Source organism: Chelon labrosus (genome assembly GCF_963514085.1).
Source record: "Chelon labrosus genome assembly, chromosome: 17".
NCBI classification, from domain to species: domain Eukaryota; kingdom Metazoa; phylum Chordata; class Actinopteri; order Mugiliformes; family Mugilidae; genus Chelon; species Chelon labrosus.
This window is the reverse complement of record NC_140350.1, coordinates 13,502,489-13,526,014: the sequence shown is the minus strand read 5'-3', so window position 1 is coordinate 13,526,014 and position 23,526 is coordinate 13,502,489. Positions and strand designations below refer to the sequence as shown.

General features: G+C 42.7%; 1 protein-coding gene across 2 annotated transcripts; it reads right to left on the bottom strand.

The window, feature by feature from the left end:
- Positions 1 to 2,191: 2,191 nt before the first annotated feature.
- On the bottom strand, positions 2,192 to 21,749 carry ssh2b (slingshot protein phosphatase 2b). Of its 2 annotated transcripts, XM_084564475.1 has the most exons (16): positions 21,383 to 21,749; positions 16,735 to 16,778; positions 9,520 to 9,632; positions 9,346 to 9,410; positions 9,136 to 9,257; positions 8,980 to 9,045; positions 8,787 to 8,852; positions 8,421 to 8,615; positions 8,126 to 8,219; positions 7,787 to 7,915; positions 7,486 to 7,532; positions 7,219 to 7,365; positions 6,870 to 7,070; positions 5,665 to 6,727; positions 3,936 to 5,246; positions 2,192 to 3,714 (listed from the first exon to the last, which is right to left on the bottom strand). In XM_084564475.1, exons 1-16 carry the CDS (start codon positions 21,443 to 21,445, stop codon positions 3,694 to 3,696), a joined length of 3,747 nt encoding a protein of 1,248 aa, XP_084420601.1. In that variant the 5' UTR covers positions 21,446 to 21,749; the 3' UTR covers positions 2,192 to 3,693. The 2 variants fall into 2 exon arrangements, with proteins under 2 accessions (XP_084420601.1, XP_084420600.1); XM_084564474.1 differs by having other exon boundaries at positions 2,193 to 5,246.
- Between the last annotated feature and the right edge of the window lie 1,777 nt (positions 21,750 to 23,526).

Here is a 23,526-nt window from a genome sequence, read left to right as displayed (position 1 = left end):
CCTCAGGTTTTGGGGAGACCCCTCTTCCCTGGACAGCTCTCGCGGTTTCTGTTGCCTGCTCCCTCCTTCTACGGCTCGTATTCCTTTGAATTATATTTCCTGCGACCCGGCGTCCTGGAGTCTGTGGACTTACTGAGGAGACGCACTGGAGAACTACGTGACGCTCCCCGGACGGGAAAGAGAGAGGGGAGAGTACCGGGGCCGAGCAGGAGAGAGGAGGGTGAGGAGAGGAGGGTGTGGGATAGGGTGGGCGTAGGGTGGGTGCCGTCTATTTTGGAACAAGCTCTGTCAGTACAGGGAGGCGTGACGCACGCGTCTGAAAGGGGGTGAGCGCGTTCCCGAGGGGGTCACTGTCACTAATGGTGGGGACTGAAACAGGTAAATAAACACATGGCTCAGGTGAGCTGATCTCCCAGTCTGCTTTTTGAATTAATGCAAATTACTTGACAGCACGGAAATAATAAAGAATGAATGGCGTGCTAAATACAACAGAGTTTGGCACTTTCAAAAAGACATGGTTTAAAACGGTGAAAAACAAATGCAGGATAGAGCTATTTATCCTATTTAGTCTATTTGGTCAAACCTGCATTTCCCATAATGCAACTCTGGTATGCATGTAAGTCAGAGATGTAAGGCTGAATAGTAAACAGACTCTACTTTACCTTACAAAGTTCTCTGCATTCACTGTCATCAGGGATGTTCAGCGTCTTGCCCAGGGATGCTTGGCCAGGACATAATAAACCAGGCCTCGCATCTCCTATCCTGCAGCCTTCAAGCTTTAGCTGACAGAATGATGCTGCGTCAGCTCCCTGACACTGTTACCAGTCACGGTTAGCACTCATCAAGCGAGTCCCTTTCTTTCTACGCCAGTGACAACACAGATTACAGCAAATAGCAAACCAGACGGTAGGACGAGCTGAAGTTTTGACTTGGAAGCGTGTTTTTCGGAAGTGGCCTGCACTGACTGAAAGCCATGATCAGCTGGTGATTTTATTAAAAATAAATCAAAAGGGATCTTTGAACTTTCAGAAAGCCAGCTGCACAGAGAAGGCCGTAGGCTGCATTGAAGACCTTTGCACTAGTTCGTGCAAAGCCCCAAGGACAGACGGAGGGGATGTTACAAAGTAAACAGTGCTTTAGTTTTGAGTCTTAGTTATCACATGCTGAACTGAATATCTGAAGTATGCTGAGGTGGACCTTGGCTGTCTTGCTTTGTTTTTTTTTCCCTAGGGAAAAGCGGAAAACAAAACTCTTTATTACATCCATCAGAGATCGTTTGTATCCTTTCACTGGAACTGAGAGAAAGAGAACTAGAAGAATGATCTTTCAACCGCTTTCCTTTACTTTAAACTGTAGGATAATTGGGCTCAATATGAAATACTGTATACTTTTATATATTAAAGATGTAAGTGATACCAGTGCTGTGGAGGTAGAGTGACATTTGTAGGAAGGTGACGGCAAAACGTTTGCCAATAAGAACTCCAGAATACCAAAAATGCTGTCCTCACAGCAGATAGTTTTACTATCTAATGATGGGGTCAGTCCAATTAAAGGTACCAGTAAGTCATGAATGTGAACCAGCATGCACAAAAGCAGGGCCTCTTCTAAATGGATGGTAGCCATTATAAATATACCTGCACCTTTCCTGCTGCTGTATCAAGTCAAAGTGTCTGCTGTGAAAGGCTTGTTGGGCTTTAGTTACTGCAGACAATGAGCGTACGCATTAGTTCTACCTCTTGCTGGATATATAGGAAATTTTCAAGTCATTTCCATTTTAAATTTTACCTTCAATCTACCAGAAAACAACCGTCTGTCAGGTTCAAATCAAGCTTGCAACCTTTTGCTGCAAGACGTTCCAGTGAAGCCACACAAGGCCAAAACTACACAAACTGCGGTCTGAAAAACAACATGACCCGGACTAAAACTGTGGAATCACTTGAAAGAGATTTTGTAGCTCAAGTATTTTGTGGCCTCACTTTCGTGTTCACTGCAAATTAAAACGCACGTCTAGTCTTTCAAGTAAAAGAAAAAATACTTGTTCGCAATGCTGTACTGTAAAAACAAATTATCCAAAGGGGTAATAAGGAGGTAGCATGATTAGTAGTTTTATCCTTTTCATATCATGGAACAAAATAAACTATTTCCCATCATCTGCGAAACCACAATATATATTATATATAATAATGATATTTTAAGGTCAAAATAATCAAAAAGTAATTTCTAAATAATATCAAAAGCTTTACTAGAGGGTAAAAAAGTTTCACACACACCATATTTATCTTCTTGAGCCATTCCTGTTAAGAATATTACTGAACAGACTCACAGCGAACATGACTCTTAATAATTTCCATTGTTTAATGGTCACAGTTGAAGCACATAATATAAAAGACTATTTACACTGAGAGTTTAAAATAAATCCAAAAAGAGGTTTTCGACAATAAACACACATACCCAACAGCTGCTACAAACTAAGCATGCTCCCCAAAAGTAGCAAACACACATTTAAAAAAAAAGAAGAAGCCACATTTAAAATGAAAACGGGAGTAAAGTGCATGTATGACAGCCCTCCCTGTACAAATATTTCTGATAGACTGCAGAGAAGCTTCATTTGCCAGTCATAGGCACACTCCTAAAAAGTGTACAAAAAGATTAAAAAAAAAAAAAAAGTACACACCCACATCGTAAAGTTGTGCTACACAGACGCACTCACGCACAGACACAAACCATGATATAAAAACACGTAGATTTCCTAAAACTTCAACACTCACAAGATAGACCTTTACATCCCAAAGAGAACGTACAAGAAAACTTACAAATATACAATCTGCCTTTAACTCCCGAACCCCTAACCTACGCTTTCCTCCCACACAGAAAAATACAGGAATAAAAATCTAGAACGAGTGGCAACAGAACCGTGAGAGGACAAAGGAGTGACAACTTTAGTTTAGTTTATCGAGAGGTGAAAAAGTTAAAACGGTTTCTGATTGAGGAGGACATTCCAGGAACTCGGAGCCTCATGTTTGTGCAGCTCAGATTTGGTTGACTTACTGAGGTATTGTGAGGTCAGAAACAAAAAAACAAAACAACAAAAAAACAAATGCATGCCTTTCCTTATAAAATTGTGTTTCAATAAAATGGTGTGCAACTATTTCCAGTTCTCGCCACCAGCTCTGGACACACGATTCTTTGAGGGAGTACTAATCTGTGATGTACATGGTTCAACCTGAGATGTTTGTTTTGAGTTGACTTTGATTTGTCATATTTTTTTGATATTTCTGCCAAATTAAATGTCTTTATATGGTAAATTTGAAGCGAACCTTTGCTGAAGTGATTCTGAACCTGGTTCATTTAATTGTCAGACTGTACCAGAGGAAGAGCTGCATCATCCAGCATAACCAGCAGATATTGATGAGGAGACACGGAAGAAGGAGAATAAAAACTGAGGCTACATTCCACCTAACGTCACGTCGGACTAGTCAATCAACCAATGGCGATCAAGTAAATGTCAAGTCGATAAAAGAGAAACCAGCAGTGGCGTGGAGAGTGAGACCGTGCAGGCTCAGGTATTTAACGTTCGAAACACGTTTGATGATTGCTTGTGCTGCTTTTTTTAAACAACTTCTCGTGGTTTTAGTTTCAGTTAACCGTCACAGCCTTGTCACTGTCCTTGCACTGAGGCCGGTATGACAGGTTTCACAGAGGCTCTTGGTGGATCTGTAGGGGAAAGAAAACGCACAGAAGCTACTAAACACATCCTTTAAGGCAAGAGGCATTGGTCTGTTTTGCTGAATTAATCCAGCATATACACTTCATTTCCATTTCTAACAGGTGCGTGATCTCTCTCTCGCTCTCTCGCTCTCTCTCTCGCTCTCTCTCTCTCACACACACACACACACACATGGTGAGGGCTACATGGTGTGGTAAAGGGTACTAACAGTTCTTTTCTTAAGCCGCCTCAGTGGGTGAGTCCTTCCGTATTGCTGCCTTGTTGTCAAAAGTGTCGGCCCAGGCGAGTGCAGAGAATCCTGGCCAGTGATTGGGAGTTTCCCTCTCTGTGGACTGTGATTTGACGGTAGAGAGGAAGCCGGGGAGGTTTCCCCAGCTTCAGAGAGCCTCTTTGCACTAATCTCCTGGACTTCTGGCTGCTGGTCGGTTGAGGAAGGAGAATTGTGGACCCGCTGCTTCTTGTATTCATCACTAACTGTGTGGACCAGTGGTTGCGCCGACGGTGGAGCTACAGTGGATCGGCTGAGCTCCCACTCACTCAGATCATTGGCGAGCAGCTCCAAGCAGCCCAGTTTGGCCAGAGAGGCTGAGCGCTTCATGAGGGACGGAGGAGTCAGCCCTGCCTGCCGAATCCTGGCCTCCACCTCTCGAACCCTCTTCTGGAGACTGCTACGTCTCTTCTGAGTGCTTCCAAAAGCCTGGCCCACATGCCTGGACTTGGAAGTCCCACCCATGCTCACCTGCTGCAGGAAGGCCCCCAGCTCACACAGAGTCTCCCATGTCTCCCTCATGATAATATCACTGTGGGGTCCCTCTGTGGAGTAGTCCCAGTCTGTGCCTGACTCGAGCTCGGTCACGCCCTCCAAACACAAGAAGTTCACGGAGGCAAAGGGAGACTGAGCAGAGTGGTGGAAAGGAGAAGAGGTAGAGAGGAATCTAGTATCAGCAGGCTGGAGTTTGTGTCCTTTTGTGCTATTGTCATTACTTCCTGGGGACGCCATCTCAACTGCATTAGCATTCTCCCTTTTAGCTGGTGCAATCTTCCCATCTTCCTCTGCTTGCTCTTCTTGCACTGTGCTTTCTACTGCCACCTCTGAGCAACTTGATGCATCTTGGGTATTAGACACAGTTGCAGAATGGATGCTGTGCGGACGGCGCTGAGGGTTGGAGGTACTACCGGAGAGGGACGGTGGAGAGGACGAAGGCGACGGAGTCTCATGCTCCTTTTTCATTCTTTGCTCCAGCTGTTGTGTGACACGCCGCACAGACCCCCTGGTCCAGTCGCTGTAGAGGCGAGCAGGCGCCGCCTCCTCCTCCTCCTCCTCCTCCTCTTTGTTTTTCACTTCCTTTTTTACATTGTCAGCTTCCTTCTGCGTTAAAACATCTCTATCTTCCATTTCCGGCTTCAGCCTCCTAATTTCCTGGTCCTGGGGGTCTTGAGGCTCTTGTTGGCTAATAGGCGCAAGAGGTGAAGCCTCTACAGGCTTTAGTCCTGTGACCTGCACAGGGACAAGTATTTCCTACAAAGAAGAGGGAGATAACAAAAAACATAATTCAGTTTAGAGAGTCAATATATCCATAAATGTTCACAGAAGACATTCAAGTAAAACATGTTCAGACGTGTCAGGTTTTTCCGCATGGTATATTCTACCTATATAACACCAGAGGGCGCACTTACACACAACAAAGGAAACATAATGAAACATCCTAATTTGATAAGATTTAACTGCAGTGGATTCAATACACTTAAAAATACATTTATTTTGATACTCTATTACATTGCGCTGGGCATCATACACAAGCATTGCTTTTAATGTCTCATCAACTGAGACTACTGTCGCAGCATGGAGAACCTTAGAAGAAAATTGATGGGCCCAAATTTTTGACAATAACTTTGGTGGTTGTAATGGAAATAGATTTGCTACAAGCAGTAGCTACCTTTCCTTTCTCCTCCTCCTTCCCCTCACTAGCAGAGACCTCCTGAGGTGGTGGTGGTTGATTTTCTTTGCCGCAACTCTTCAGCAGGGGTGGCGGCTGCCCTGCAGCACAGAGCGTTTTACCATCTTGACTCATGCCCTTGAACTTTTCCCTGGCACTGAAAAAGTTAATGTGATCTGCACTGTGGCCGAACAACAACACATTGTCGTGTGGAATGGCACTGGGATAGCTGAGGATATTGTTAGTTGAGCGAGGATGGGCTTCTAAGCCGTTCAAAGACGAGCCACATATCTGCTGGTCGCAGTCTGTTTTGTTGACAAGCAGTTGTGGAGGCAGACTGTGGGGTCCAGTCTGTTGTGTGCTTGGTATTTGTGTTGTCATGGGCTCAGGCACTGAGACTAGCACTGGTTTTATCACAGGCAAAGAGCAGGACAACACCTGTGGTTTGTTAACCTCCTCCATGCAGGCTGGAGTTGGGGACGGAGCAGGAGAGAGGGGGATATGGTGGAGGGAGGGAGGTGGGTGAGGCTGTCCCACCAAAACACTTTGTGCAACAGTAACCATATCTGTCTTTTGAGGTTCAGGCACCACAGTGGCAGCCCTTGGCTGGGAAAGAGGTTGAGATGAGGACTGCTCCTGAGAACCACATAAGCCATTGGAGAGCGGGGGAGATAACAGAGACACAGAACCAGCTGTGGATTCAGAGCAGGGGGGGTCCAGCTTGCTGCTCTGGGCTACAGCAGAATGAAGAGGAGCCTGAAGGCTTCGAGCTTCAGCTTGACCTGATAGAACCGTCACCCCCAGAGAAGAAGAGGTGGGCTGATTGGACTGGATGCCAGTATCAGGCTGGCTAGTGGAGTGTGTGGGTTTGCCAGTGCTGGCGGAAGTTCCCAGTGATTCCAGCAGTTCTTTGACGGAGGGACCAGGTGTGTCGCCGACCTGGTTATGGGGATCTGAGCGACCCAGACTGTGGGGCTGGGCGTGGGATTTAGACAGTGGCTCATGGTGTTCAGACAGATCGCTATCGGAGTGAGATCGCCACAGTTTGTTGTGCCTCTGCTTACTGTAGAAAAAAAAAAGAACAACATAAAGAAAAATATACTATATCCTCTTTATGCAAACCACTAGAGAAAAAATCTAGAGTTATTGTACTACATTTTGTTTCACAGATTCATCTTACGCTCAACAACTATTTTTATTAGTACCTGGCCAGGAGTATGCCCTGATACTCCTCCAGCTGTCTCATAAATGAGGGGTTGGGTTTGGTCACAGCTCGACGCTCCTTGACGTAATCAAAGGCTTTCATCAAATCCCAGCCGTACTCCTTCATTGCATACGCGATCACTGTGGCTGCAGAGCGACTGATACCCATTTTGCAGTGCACCAGGCACTTGGACCCAGATGTCCTACAGTTCATATAAAGAATAAAGCACACTATAATTGTCACTGTTCTGTAGAGCAGATAAAATAAATGTAAGGTAGGGTCAAATAAATTCTGACAATTTCTTTTGACAAGGTGAGCTCATCAGAGAAAACTGTAGATCTAAAACTCACCTGGCTCTAGATATAAACTTGTAAGTTTCATTCCAATAGGCCAGCAGGTCAGTGGCCTCCTCATCATAAACACGGATGTTGTGGTACTCAAACACACCAGGGAAGAAGTTATCAATCTCCCTCGTTACATTCAGGATGTACTGAACTCTGCATGACAAAGAGGGATGAACGAATAATATTTTAATAATATTTTCTCATATGAATACTTCACGTTCTTGCTAACTTCAGTACAGTTTGTGCCATGTGAGGGTTTTTGTCCTTTCTCACCCGCTCTTCTGCAGCTCCTCCAAATTGGATGCATTCCACTCAGATCCCTGTAGGAAACAAAAGCAATCCTCAGACTTGTTCTGAGCCTTCCACTGAGCTGTTCATAATGCTAAAATCCCGTGGCAAGACATGCTTGACATCCAGTATGTACTCCAAACATGCACAAAGTAGTTTAAAATTGGGAGGAACTCAGGATTACACACTATCTCAATCTTTGTCAGGTTCCCAAGACACGGATTAAGACTCTTGTACAAAAGTGGTGACAAATAATTCTTTGGCTGCAGCAGAGATGTCAACCCACCAAGAAGACGTGTTCAAAGATTTCCGTAGGACTGTCCATCTGGCCCAGAATCACAATCATCTCATTGTCGATGAACTCCTTGAACTCTCGCAGGTTGCATGTCATGTGCATTTCCAGCTCGGTTCGGATCTATAGAACATATCCGGACACATACACAGGCACAAATTACATCTAAAATGCAGCAATTGCATAAATTGCTACAGATTACAGATGATTACAGATACCTAAAAAGGATCATGTCATATTTTCAAATATTTCCTCTTTGTGAGGAACCCAAATTATTGCAAACACTGACTGAGTTATAATGGTGATTACATGTGTTTCAAAGTATCAACTCACCTCTTTGCAAGTGACATTCTCAAGATCTTTCTGCATCATGATTTCCCTCAAACTGGTTTTGATCTGACGCTCTGTCAGCTCTCTTTCCGTTGGTCTGCAGGAACATCATGACGTTGAAACACAATATATGAAATAAGCCCATAAATCTGTTGTCGGCAAGTAGAGATTTTAATTTCTATGGTTTAGCTGCGAAAATTTCCAAATAGTGGAATTTCCCCTTAAATAATCAGAATCTTATCGTCCAGTGACAGAAGGGGGCGTAGGGATAAATAAGGTGTGATCATATCATACTTACATATCAGAGAAGAGCACGGGTGAATCGGCACGGTGCGACTGCACATCCTGCATGGCGTTCCACTCGTTGATGCGGGCCTGGTCGGAGCAGACCCTGCTTTGATAGTAGCTGACCCACGTGAGGAACAAGCTGCCTGGGAAGTAGTTGTGACATCGAGCCACCTCGCATGCTTTATGGAGTGACTGCAAGGCCGACCTGCGAGTAATTTATTGAGAGAGAAAAACAAGATTGGAGGACAGGAGATGAAAGGGAGAGTTTCAGATCATACCTTATAAATAAATGGCCCTAATACTGATACTGAGATTAACGATATAAGGTTATATATCCCCTTCGAGAATGTCATGTGAATAATGCTGCGTGACTCACCACATGGCTTGCACAGACACAGGCTTGAATACATGTATTCTGCTATCAGTTGACACACTGAAGCCCCTGAGAGCAAGAAGAAGAGGAAGTACAAAGGAATGAGGTAAAAGGAAAAAGAGATGACGTCAGCCATCTTATCAAACTGGTATTTAAGGCATGCCCTGTAGCAAACCTACGTAGGAAATGTTCTTACCCATCTCCGTCCAGATGTATTAAGGTGTCACTCCATAAGGGCAAAACTAGTCCAACAGAACATGAGCTGGAATGAGAAAAATCATGTAACAAGTCATTACACAGAATTATAAATAGCAGGAAGATATACGAGTGTGTGTGTGTGTTGCTGTCTCACCCATCTACAGGACTAAAATCCATTCCCAGCACCACACTCTCCTCTGTGTCCTGACGACCATTGGTTGAGACCACCACCATGTAGCGAGTTATTTGAGAATGGGCGCTCTCCAAACGAACCGCCTGGACAAAGAAAACGAAAGCTGATGACTTAGCTGTCCAAGAAGGAATTTGTTGAGTTTGTGTGTAGTGTGTCACAGTGCGTACCCACCAGTTTGATGTTGTCCTCCGGTCTGAGGAGCGTGAACATGGTTTGTAGATGCTGCTGGATGTCTCCTGGTAAGAAGAGAGTAATAACTTTGAGTGTGAAAAACAGCAGTGATGCATAGATGACACTTATTTAACAAAAGCCCAGTTGACAGAGTCAAAACAGCGAGTGCCTCACCTGCATGTTTACTGCGCAGCTGGGAGAAGCGTGAGGCAGAAGAAGGGGAGGACCCATTTCCTCGAGGTAAGAAGAGAGCTGCTCCTTTAACTGTCAGGAAACTTTCACTGATGCTGCACAGACAGAAACAAAAGAGACATGACATTCATCATGAATCCATCCTACAAATCAAAGCTGAATCAGTTTTCAAAAATTCTGATTCATTTGAATGTTTTCTTGGAAAACACCCAGGATCTCCTGAACAAACATCATATACAAAACAATAACGGAAAGATTAATGTGTAATTATGAGCTTCATTATGAGACTCAGGTCTGAACAACGTGCAACAAAAACAAACAAACAAAAAAAACCCAGCTGGAACCAATAACATGTTGGCTTAACTGAACCAACCTTGTTCATAAAATGAAAGAAACACAACATACAACACAAGTCACAGAACCTCAGAACTTTAAGGCACATAACCGAACAGCTACCTTGCACAAAACTGGCAGCCCCGGTTAAGCTACTTGGTGCTCCTCCTCTCTGAACAATAGAATTATGTAATGAACTTAAGATGCTAAATGTATTCCCTCAAACATAATGTATTCCCTTGATTTTGACACTGCTCTGACGTTTTTCGAATTCTGGCCGAGCAACGATTATTGCTCAGTGTTCAACGCAGAGTTTCTGGTAGTGGGGTTAAGCTCATGTCAAAATGAAAGCTGCATTGTGTTTTGTGATGACAGTCCACACCAATACACCAATTCACCGCTAGCACCACCGCTCACTGGCTGTCCATATTCATCAATCCACATCAGGGGCAATGATAACTATTGGCTAAACTGAAGGAGGGGCAATCAGAGAGAGTAGTACCAGTATGTCTTCATCTGCTGTGAGGACAAAAAAAATTAGAGGAACAAAGGAATGTGGGATTAATGGAGAGAAGTAATTACATAATGTAGCGGATAATTGGACATTCAGTGGGTTTGGTATGGTGTCTTTTAACGTGACAGAAAAATGGAAGTTTGAAATCTGTGACATCCACGGGCTTTACAAATTTGTGCAACCATAATGATCCCCTGGTTAAAATCTTCACCTGAGTTTGCACATGCAGTCTCCCACAAACAACAGACAGATGTCTTATGCAAGTGCTAATAATCAGCAAGTGCAAGGAAACAAAAAATTAACTTGGTTGATCAAACTAATTTCTCTGCATTTGCTCTCTGAAGAAACTGCCCTGACTCATAACCCTCTCCCTGCAGACACCGACTCTGCTGCTGTGCTGTCATTTCCTTCCCTTTAAGTCTTTATGGGAAAACCACAAGTCTTTGTCATATCCCACCACTGTAACCACATACTGTAATGTGGCTAAAATGAAAACATGAACTGCGTCAAGAGGATTGTCCAAATTAGCTGTGTCAGATTCTTGCATCATTCGGCATCACACAAATATAATTTTTTTTTTGCACAGACCTTGGGTCTCTGAGCACAGTGCATTCAGTAAACTTACAGTTGATAAATTTCCTCCTGAGAGATCACGGAGTTCTCTGTGAAATAAGGTCTCATCTTCACCGCACAGCAGCTGCAGAAGCAGCCGGGCGACGAGCTCCGCGGGGCGGTAACAACACCAGGAGGCATCGCTGCTGCGGCGGAGGGAGCAGGGAGCGCAGAAGCCGGCTGTAGTTACCTTTAGTAGAGTTGTGGTGTGGAGGAGGAGGAGGAGGAGGAGGAGGAGGTCACTCCACACAGACCGGGTAGTTGTAAAAAGGCTCTTGGTGACGGTCACACTTTTTACGTAAATTATTCGTCAACACAATGTAACCCAAGAGATTTAAAAGAGCGCGGCACTGTAGTATTAAAAAAACAGCGACGGCACTGACATATTTAACACATGCTGCAGCAGAGCAGGTGCCTCAAAGCATCTGCTCAGTGATACTGTCTCATTTGTCTGCAGCAGGCTGCGGTAAATCCTGCTGCTGAGGGGGAGGAGACACACATGGTCCAATCCTTGAAAGCAAGCAGTCTGTATGAGGGACGGTTAGTGCCAGCAGCGTGAAGAGCTCTCATCCGTGAAAACTAAAGAAAAATAAACTTTCATGCTATAAATGAAAGGAAAAATAGTTTTACTGACACTCACAGAATATAAGCCTGAAGATATTACCACACTTATTTCATGTTTAGTTCCATTTGTTCCTGATATACCTTCGATCACTGGTTCTTTTTTTTTTGTCATGTTATTTGTATAAATGACGTCTTAGACGATACATTTGGATTTCCAATTTCTGAAGAAGTGAATTCTGTATTTGACTGATTGTATTGTCACATAAGCAAGTAAGCACTGTGACATCTGTAGATGTGCTCTTTTGGTTTCCTCTTCCTAATACATCCTGGCCACTTGATGTAGTATATTCCACAGATTTGAGCAACTTAATTGCCTTGTTGTCTACCCTTTTATCAAACAGCTTTCCGTCATGGTAGCCAAATAAGTAAGGGATAATGCCCGACGAGTTTTTTTTTTAATTTCTGTTAATGGACACCTCGAAGGGCATTATCCCGCTTATACCATGGTCACTTACGAAATAAATAAATATTTAATCAATTAATAATGCTTTAATGTGTTTTAGAGTTAAAATCGTGAGGGTTTTTTTATTTTTACAAGTCGAGCGCACTATTTAATATCTCCCGTATGCAGGCGTTGGCCATAGCGACCCGACCGCAGCAGCTGATCAGTGATGGGAAGTGAGATGATGGCTTAACCTTACGTTATGTGATACGAAGTATCATTTCAGAAGGCCAGTGCTACTTGTGTGTGTCCAGAGGATGATGCGAAATTTTGTTTCAAAGAATCAAAGTTCACAGATAGTTTCCTAAATCGTTTTCTTTGTGTTTATCTCGTCCTTGTCATCCTCTAATTCGTTCAGTTCCTCCGGTGTCACCTCCTTGTGTCGCTTCCCCTTTTTCTTTTCATATTCTCTTCTCTCTTTTTCTTCTGCTGCATCCCAGTCTTCAAAGTTGTCAAACTCACCAAATAAGTTAAAAGAAATGATAAAATCACTCATGTTTTGTCTGTCTTGCTGTTGCGATGAATAAACTGTGAAATAACGTTGAGTCTCCGTTGCCATGGTTACCATCTAGCGTTTGAGCCAGCGCAATAATTTAGAACTGTCATCAGGCAATTTGACAGAACGTCTTTCCTAGGGGTACATTATCACTTTTTAACCTACACCCTCCAGCCAATCAGAATCGAGTATTCACCCAGACCATGGTAGAAAACTACGTAAACCAACAAATCATACAACATACCATAACTGTCTTTATCTTAACATCGGTCAAGAAAGCATTTCCTAATCACAGGAGTGTATAATTGTCAAGGTAACAACAGCATCAAACGCTTCCATGACAACGCTTTCCCTGATTATTCAGTAATTACTGCCCATACCATGTGGAGAAGGGCAAACGCTGATCACATGTGTGTTTTCTGAACCTTGCTGTAGGAGGAAGGGTGACAAAGTTGTGTAACTAGTAGCCTTGAGTCAGCAACACCTGACACCTAATGTGCTTCCAGCAACAGCACATCAACAACAACAACATGACAACGGAAAAAAGGATTGAGAAATCAAAAAGGAAACATCAGGCACCCTCTGAAACTTGACCTAAGACTTGGTTAGGGTGCCTGTTGATCCCTCGTGGTTTCAATTTTTAGGATAGATTACAAACTGAGGGTAGCTACGTGGACACCACCTGATTCACATCCCAGGATAAACAACAACTGCATGCGGTGTTTTTCTGTTATGTGCATCTATAGCCTCCTTAATCAAGTAGCCAGGTGGCATGATTCATTAGCAAGATGAAGTGGGTTGATTAGCGTCACGATGTTACAGGCTCTCTGTAACCTTTAAAAGAAGAAAACTGTTTATTCATTAGTCTGCCCCCGAGTCTCGGGTGGTTTAACATATCAAAGTATATCAACTAAAGGACGCAAGAAGCAGAAGCAGACAACTTGATGAGACTAAACAGTCATAAGGGAGCAAACCGATATCAGCTACTTAATCTGACAGCCGCCCAACCAACACATCAGCCTCCATTCAACACTTCTACCGCACATTTCCTTTCATTTCATAAAGCAGCTTTCTCCTTCTCTGACTGACTTAAGAAAATACGTGTGACATCTTCTGCGAAGGGATTGCAGTTCCACCTAAACACTATACGTGCTTAAGATATAATCCCGGACTCTCGGCAACCCACATGTTTCCGTGTGTGTTGTTGGACCCATCTCTCAAGTTCGACCCGACTGCTGACTGAAATTCACACCGTCCAATGACAGGCAGCAAAGGCGAGGATTTAGTTTTTACATGCACACAGACACCAGACACTCCTCTGCTGCTCTTATGTTTCCAAGTATACAAAACACACAGACAGTCACCTTAGTGACCAGAACATCACATACTGTATATAATGAGGCATGCCTATATATATAAGGCTATGTTAAGTATCTATATAAAGCGCACATACACGCGCGCACACACACACACCACTGATTAGCATCTGTGGTGAGAGCAGTTCAATTTTGTAACACACTAACAGGAAGTCAGTCTGATTTTTTTTTCTAGTCTAATCAAGCTTCCAGACAGAAAATCTAACAGATCACAAATATTGGATTACAACAGAGTGAATAAAAAAGATTTACTGGGTGAGTCTTTGAGGCTCACAAATGTAAGGAGAATGGAAATGTGCAGGAAAAAAACAGGATAATAAATAAAACCAAAGTCCTTCCTGATTCCATTTTAAGAATCTAAATAAATACTTATGCAGATTAGGAACGATCAGAGATACTCTCCAATCATAACTCTTCTTCCCCTAGTGATGTCGCTGCTCGAGCTGACGTCACTGTCCTGCTGATGTCACCGACTTTAATCAGCTGCACTGCAGTGGGCTCTGCTTACGCAGGCAGACGCCCTGCATCACTGGAGCCTTTTTCTGAATGAACGTTACTACCTGTGTCAGAGACGAGCTCTGCTGCAGCTGCTGACTTCTACGCCACCACAAACACAGACGTCAGCAGGTGGTGCGAGTGAAAACGCACAAACTCGCTTTTACAGAGTCGTTTTTTTTTCTTCTTTTCCAGCTCACGTAAAAACCACTAGGATGTGAATACTCCACACTTAAAGAGACAGTAAAAAGGTAAATGTTTGGCTATTTTAACAAAATCTCTCTCTTTTCTCATCAGGTAAAACATAGAAATGTGATCCATCAGTAAGACTCTTGGACGGGTAAATAAATAAATCCATAAATGAACTTGCATAAAACCACACTTGACCTTCAACTAGTGGGTAGCTGGCAGAGCAGTATCATTTTATCAGGTGTGTGTTTGGATTTCAGCTGTTAAAAACATTGCTGTTATTTATGCACGTTATTTATTAAACCATTATCCTCTACTTCCTGATCTGACAATGCAGGGAAGGCACGGGGGAAGGCGGACATCTGTCCACATCTTCGTATCTTTCCACAGCTTCGTAACGCAATGCATTCCATAATACAACGCAATCAAGTCTGAAGTGTTTGATTTAACGCAGACCTTGTAGCTAAACACTGCACACGCAATCCGTTTGACTCAGAAATGATCACTCTTATTTCTGTAACGTTTTTAGGCAACACATTAAACAGTGTTAAGACACAGTTGAGACGACTCAGTCTTTATTTAAATGATCTTTTCCCAAAATAACAATCATAATAAGAGCAAGTCCCTTTCTTTTTTGGATGACCCACGATAGAGTGTATTTGTCCATATGGGCAATGCTTGTGGTGTCGAGTATTGTTGTGTATGAACAACAGCTATCTTGCTGGGTCAATGGAAAATAATACACAAAATACTGAGTAATGATTTAGTCCATGACAGTAGTGAGAAACTACCGGGACCGACAAAAATTGGAAGTACTCAGAAAGTTCATCCAAAAGTAAAAGTGCTCTTCACACGTTATTTCTTTAAACATTAAATGGCAGGTGCGAACTGAGAACGTAGAAAAATAAAATACAGCTCCACAGAAACGTTTGAAGAAATGCTATGGCCAAGACAAGACCCAGCTCGTATGTATTTGTGTGTGCTTCAATGGAACAAATCTAATCAGTCTGTGAACGGTCATAACGCTATTCAGCTGCAGTGTGGGACAGCGTGAAGTCAAATGAAGCATCCACGAGAAATGTCACATTTATCCCGAAATGAATGGCTTTACGTGTAAATGTAAACGCTCAAATAACCTTAGGGCTTCAAAACAAGACGTCAAAAGTAATGTTCACAACTCAAACTCAAAGTGACATCTGATTGTGTAACTATCTCTGTGTACGCACACACACACACACAGGCTCAGTATGCGAGTATAGATTTCACTCCCAGCTGCACAAATACAGACAGTTCTCTCAGTTGGATGGCACAGAGCTCCAATGACCAGACAGACACAGAGGCGCTCCGACTTTGGGAGTGGTTACCGTTCTGCCCCTGGATCGGCAGTGGAGCTTCCCTGACCCACATAATGAGAAGTGACTCACAAAGACGCTGCTGCCCTCTAATGGATAGTCAGCAAACAGCTGTTTATTATCTCATACATGCAAGGATTTCGTCCATTTCATCTCATATTAAAGGGCCAAATATATCAAAGGACAATGGAGAAGTAAGCATGCCCAATGGTATCATGAAGAGCAAATAAACAGTGGAAAGTGGAAGGAAATTGCTGATGGCCGGGGGGACTAAAACCAGTCGCATGTGTGGTTGAGCGAAACAGGATAAACCAGATTTCCAACTCCAGTTCAGCTCCCAAAGCGACAATGATTGTGGGGACACAATAGCGCAGCAGCTTTTTGTCAAGTCACAGCAGTACAGGAAGGGAGTCCTGCAGTGTCTCACACGTTTAATGGTTAATCATTATCTGCCTCTTCGGGCAAAACCTATTTTCTCCCCTGTTGGTCCTGGACAGGTCAGATCAGGTCAGAGGTTGGGGCAAAAACACAACAGGCCCTGTGTTCTGATGTGGTGTTTTGCATGAGGATTCCCGTGTCTCTTTAACTACTTGGCCTGACAAAACACTTCCGGTACAATGCCTCTCTGAACCAAAGTCCCGATTTATGGTCTCAAACTTAGACTGCATATTTTAAAACGCTGAGGTCACGGAGAGGAGTGATGAATAAGGTTTATTGAAGACAGAGAGTGGGAGGATGTTGCACAACAACTGCCAATATCTTACCTCCTTGGCTGAGAGCGGCGGTCATCCTCCCCGCTACCAGACTCCTGGGGAGATAAAATCAGAAAAGTAGATGTGATAATGTAGACGTAACTAAGGCTGAAACTTTTATTTTAATGTGCGTTTCTTTTTGTAATCGATTTAGCGTTCACAATTTACATGACATTGTTAAAACATTCAGTCACAGACACTCCCATTACTGGAAAGGTGACGTTCATCTTAATTCTTTTTGATTTATATACCAAGTTAATACTGTATGCAGCCAAATGAAAAAAATAATGTCGATAAAAACAGACAAGCGTAATTTTGGCACTGCAATTAGACACGTACGACATGCATGTATGCACACACAAACACATTAAAAGCACATAAACATCCAACTTCAGCGCTGGCTGAGCAGAGAAAGCAGAGTTCAGCTTGTACTGAATTTGCACACTCTCCAGGAAAATGACCTCAGTCTGTTTTTTAAGGTGTGGCTGATCCCAGAGTAACATATTCACACACAAAAACAAGCAGCAAGAGAAAAAGATCTAAACAGGCACATTGTGGGATATGTGAAGCTGTGCTAAATGACAAATCTAAGGCTTAGTGTCAGATCAACGCCCGGCATTTATCTGGTAATGTGTGGCGCTTATCTTGTTTGCGGTGCATGTAGGGCTTACCTAGCCTTAACAACATTACAAAAACATTAACAGCTTCATAAAAGGGAAGAATTGGATTACAGGTTGGTGATGGGCCGTGATGAGCACAGAGGCCAAAACACAGACTTAGTGTATTTGCTCTGAACAAAGCTGGACAATATGGAGGAAAACCCTATCATTGTATTTCATGCGGCAGCACAATGACGATGATGCACAAAGCCAATGTAAATCGTGTGCAGTATTTGATATGCAGTCGTAATGTAAGTAAGTTACTATTTTAGTTTAGGCATAGTTAAGTAGAAAAGGGGTCCGAACAGCAGAATTTATTGCCAGGTGTTGTGACACTGCTGCAGATCCAGTTCAATGTGATAACTGCAGTGGGCGGCGCTCGACGTCTCTCAGCCACTGTATCCAAAGTAGGTTTCCACTGCGAGTGCTCAGATTCAAAAGCACGACAGATATTTAAAACAGATCTTACGCACAGATGAACAACTTATGTAAACTATGTGATGCTGGAATAAGTGGGACCACGGAAAAGGGCCTGGTCCATTCAAATTCTTTATAGCTACAGATTCGGATAAGACTACGAAGATCAAAATGCGTAACAAATAAGAATATTTAAATGCTTTTGCTGTGTTGCTGTGTGAGTGTGAGTGTGAATGGTTGTCTGTCTCTGTGTTAGCCCTGCGATGGACTGGCGACCTGTCCAGGGTGTACCCCTGCCTCTCGCCCGATGACAGCTGGGATAGGCTCCAGCAGACCCCCGTGACCCTTAACAGGACTAAACGGGTATAGAAGATGAATGAATGAATGCTGTGTTGCTAAAGAATAAAAGAAAAGTGTTGCGCACGATAACCTCAATTACACTGACTTCAGGTGCACATTGTGTATCACTTATAAGTAATTAGATATCACTCTGAAAACTGCATTAATCAATTCATTTGTACTTCAAACTACTGTAGCAGAGTCCTTATTTTAGTTTACCACATAAGACAAAGCTTCAGTTGTTGTGTCATTGTGTTGTACGTTGTGATTCCACTCAGCCTTTGTTTAGATGGGAAAAACACTCACAGAGCTTTTTGCATATATGAAAATCTGAGAATTTTCCAAATCTTATGGAAATGTGAAGCCAGAACCTGCAGTCTGGGCAGGGATATGTACGACTAGAAATCAGCCTGAGCTGCAGTATCAACCAACATGAAAATAGTATTCTACCTAAGGCCGAAAGCTGAGGAAGAAGTACAGTATGTGTATTTTCCCTTTAAACATCCTCAGCAGACACATTCAACATAGCAGGCATCTCATGACAGACTTCACGTCACATGACAACAACACACAGGAAACCAGACGTGTGTCTCTGCGCAATTTTTTTATCGCAGGCTGTGTGTGCGTGTTCCAGCTTAAAAGCATATTTCCACAAGAAAAGACTTCACATCCTTCACTGCCCCTGCCTGTCTCACCTTGCTTAATTACACCCATCTTCTTCCTTGACTTACACAGCTCATACTCCTGCTATGTTGAAAGGCAGTCTGACTCACAGTCACATCTCTAACATAGGTTACGATTCAAAGGATGTTGCTTTACACCTTCCAACTGATTGCTCAATCGTACGATCTACAAATTATTTTGTGTACGCATAGCCTGCGTCATTCTGGACGGCAGTTGGGACAAATGACCTGAAAATGTGTGCGCACATAGCACGGCAGTTATCATTGTGGCTGCTCACAGAACCTGTTTTCCTCTGAGGATACAAAAGGTGTGAAAGATGGGGTCATTTTTAAGGGCACGATACCTGGAGACTGTCGGTGGCTGACATTCTTAGTAAAAATGTAACTTGGCCATAGTTTGGGACACAGATGGGAAGTAGAAAACCCTTTTCATACCTAATTAATTTAATCTTCTGCTGGGTCCAACTAGGGACAGTTAAAACCATCTTACCTTACTAGGCAACCAGCTGTAATTTTAGTTTACTGTTGGGTTGGGAAGCATGCCAAAGCATACGGTGAAGTAATACAAAATTGTCAGCCATTAAAAGGTTCGCATTCATATCCACTTATGATAATCGTTCAGGAGGATGTTTTAGGCATGACACTAATCTTTAAAAACGAACGCCTTAGGACAATATTACATTTTTTATCTTAATTTGTCAAGTATTTCATTCAAACTTAAGTATTTTAAGTTTTAAAACACACAATGCAGTGTGTTGAAATTCAAAATTTAACATTAAAACATTAGAACATAGCATTTCATTCATATCGACTCTATTTTAGTGTAAATTCACATGTAGCAGTAATACTGGATATTTATTTGGATGTATACTCACTTGTCGGCTCATTGGGTACACTAGGGAAAACAAATGCCTATTAATATAACAGTCCTGCACTAAATCAGAGCTTCATGAAGGTTATGGTATTCAGCATTTGTTTAAAGTAGCTGAGAGAGCTGTTGATTCAACTGTGTTTTCATTCTGGACGCTGTGGTTTGTAACACTTAGTGAGTACTTAAGCCATAAACAGAAAGACTTTCGTGTTTAATTCAATACAGTTTAACAGCACCACAAACGATACCATCCGAAATGATCATATTGTTAAATAACCACCTTCCGGACACTGTTTTATGCATAAACTTAACATTTTAACAGTTATAAGGGGGATTTAATGCAGAGCTGTTATTATTATATTAGAATGCATTTGTTTTAGCGTACCTAATGAACTGGCAAGTGAGTGTATACCATTATGGTTATTCTTAAAATGTTTTAGGAACGACGGCAAAGTTGCATATCTTTTAACAAGACTGCCTTAAGATAATACTACATTTTTACCTGTATTAATATGACGTATTACCTTGATTTGCCAGGTATTTGATTCGCTAAGATGCAGATACACTGGGGTCGGTTATAATTTAAAATTAAAGTCAAAGAAAACATTGGATTTTATGCCTCATATTATAGTGATAATGAATGTAACCATGCAGGAATTAAGGAATTATAAACAGTAACGCTTGGATGAATAGCATATCAGTATTTATGACATACCAGTGACTGCTGTGCTCTAATGAAGAAAAAAACAGTGTCAACAGAAAACACACAGCAGCTCTGACACAGGAAGTGCATGCAGTTGTGTGAAAACAGCCTGAGAATAGCACTTGTAATAGAGATACAGTGCGTGCTTTTATGTGACTTCCTCTCTCTGTTTCTGATTGTCTGGTAGGGTTCCCTGAGACTGCAGAAACCAGACGAGCAGAGAGGGTAAACCACTTGCTCGTCTGCTTTGCATGGGCACACTCCTGCCTTCACTACACCTCGGTCACAGGAAGCAAGAGACAAGACTGGTAGAAAATAACTCAGACTAGCAGACAGTCTGGGGGAGATGGCAGACAGAGACAGAGGCACATGTCCACTGGCTCGTTTACATACCAAGCCAGCACACAACAGTGTATGAGTAATAAATACCCGTATATGTACGTGTCACAAGGCGCTTATTACGAGCGGAAGTGCATGAAATATTTCTTGTTAGGCTGCAAAAGTGCAGCTCTGTCACTACAAATCACAAGACAGCTAAACTTGTATTGCCGTGCCCCATAAAAACGACCGAGAAAGCCGTTTTACACGTTGATGGAAGTGGACATTGTAAAGTAGCTAACTGCCAGCTGAACCTTTGCACAGGCGGAAATGCACATACAGTGTCAACAGTGGAGTTCATTAAACAGAATGGGGAACTATTATTTCCTCAAAATCTAATTTGACTAGTTATCTTCTTGGACACGTGCAACAAAACAATTTACAGCAGGTTAAATTAGCAGCGAGTAACGAGACTGTAACTGAAAATGATGAGAAGCTACAGTTCGCGCATGCGCACGAGCACAAAGGCAAGGCACTTGATGACAGTCGGTAACCGACAAAAAAGACAGCGGAAACGAAGCCGCAAGTCGCCTTCGACAGCAGTGAGAACTGGGTTTGGCGGCGGTGGAAGCTGTAGTGGAGGGGGGGGTTCAACAAAAGCGGCTCTTACCGAAACGCAGGGGCTGGAGCTGGTGCTGGGGGTCGGTGAACGCTGCACGGTAACCAGCGCCATTCAGCGACCGGGAAGCGGACACCTGAGACGAAGCGACGGCGGCGAGACGAGCATAATTGTGTTGTGGGGACGAAACCCCAGCTGAAGCAGACTTATCGGTCTCCTCTCGCTTTTTCCTCTCTCTTTCTCTCTGCTCGTAGACCGTTTGACTACTCCCCGGCTGTTTCCTCTGTCAGCGCCGCCTGCGCATGCGCAACTACCCTTAGCTTGTCAATCCCGATTAACCGTTTGTGTGCTGGAGGTAAACAAAGCAGTTATCAGTACCAGTCAAACAATAAAGCCGTCTGCTACTGGAGTAGTCTTAAAATACATTAAAAGATGAGTAAATCCAATTTAATCCATCTAATTAAATTCACAAAAAATATAATAATTAAGTACAGACGAATATTTAGAACAGGTGAGACTCAAATAGATGCAGCAAAGGGCAAAAATATCTTAACTCCCAGGAAATGGTGAGACTCAAAATCACTGGATCCTTAACACCTTGCATGCCTGGTGCTACACATGATGTTTAAACATTCACAGTTTCCAACTCAGGCTTTTCATTAAAGAAATAATGACTTCCTGCAGCTAAAAGAATCCAAGACAATAGCAGCATTCACAATCTCTCCTTCACTTTAGGTACATTTTCAGCGAAGATCCAAATGATGTTCACAAAGGGGCATGAAGACTGACTTTGCCCAACCGACACAGCTAAAATCAGGATATTTCTCTTCTCTGCAGATTTAGAATAGGTCAACCATGCTTTTATCACTTCCGGACTAGACTATTGCAGTGCACTTTTATTTTGGCATAAGCATGTGAAATGTTCATAGATTGTAATCATGCTTCTGCCAGGCTTCTACTAAAAGAAGCGATCACATCACACCAAACTTTGCCGCCCTTCACTGGCTACCTGCTTTTTTAAAATAACCTTACATGGCCGGCTTCAGGCCTACATTTCCAATTACTATGTTCACATGAGCCTTACTGATGCCTAAAATCCTAAAATCCTCCATCAGGGCCCCGCTAATGGCTCCAAAATCTCAACTTTATGGGGCCTTTTCTATTCAGGCCTATCTCCCCATCTGAAGCTATTAAACAGACAAACTTATTTCTTCAAAAGAATACTTTTTCCGTTAAGCACTTTGTAACTTTATTTTAAAAGGTGCTATATAAATGAAGTTATTGTTGTAGAACTAACCAAGAAAAAACGCAAGGTGATATTTAATGAATCCTGAGGTGTAGCCTACCTGTCTGAACCTGTACTACTACACTGTTATCTTCACTGCCTAAGGACACAGATCAAGGATAACAGCAACAGTACCCTGCAACAAATCGCAAATTGAAGTGTGTGTCATCAGCACGTAACACAACCATGATGCCAGTGTATGCAGGTATGCACAAATGAATAACACTTGCATTACACCTGGTGAACAACTTGGTTTCTCTCTCTTCTTTCCTCCTACACTTACAAGCCTGATAATCAGATAGTCATAGATGTGAGTGGTGATTCAGAGGCTTGGCGTCAACCTAAAATAAAATACAGCTTTGCTCGTTCTGTTTGTACCACAGGGATTAGCAGTGAGGCCAGAGAGGAGATGAGATGCAGATTACGACAGAGATAATGGAGTTTGGATTTAGAGTCACTCAGAGGAGGCAGTGGGGTTTCAAAGCTACAGCTTTAATCACAGGTGAGCCGTGTGCTCTTTGATCTGACTTTACACAGTGAATTACCACCCAGGTTTACAAGAGAGCAGCTGATGTTGAAACAAATAACTTGAGCAAATCAAATGAGTGGAGTCTCTAAGAGTAGCCACATACTTGCCAGTATTTGTTTCCTCTTCAGGCAGAAGAATAGCAGATTCACATTCATCTCTCATGGCAGTTCCTCTTTTAAAGAAGCATTTCTTGTCGATGGTGCTCCCCAAAAATTATGAGCCAATGTCTACCTCCTCTTATTCTTGATAATAAATCTGTTACATCCTCTGTGTCTTTGGTAAGTGGAAAATATGTGTTGGATATCATAAAACAAGATAAGATAATCCTGTATTTATCCCATGGTGGGGAAATTTGCAGTGTTGCAGCAGCTGTTTAAAGGA

Excerpts from the sequence above, each read along its gene's own strand:
- ssh2b (XM_084564474.1), bottom strand. The coding sequence starts at position 21,445 with ATGGCGCTGGTTACCGTGCAGCGTTCACCGACCCCCAGCACCAGCTCC. Across the intron at positions 9,633-16,734 it reads CGCCGCTCTCAGCCAAGGAG|CATCAGTGAAAGTTTCCTGA; the intron begins GTAAGATATTGG and ends CTGTCTGTGCAG. Across the intron at positions 9,411-9,519 it reads GCTGCGCAGTAAACATGCAG|GAGACATCCAGCAGCATCTA; the intron begins GTGAGGCACTCG and ends TCTTCTTACCAG.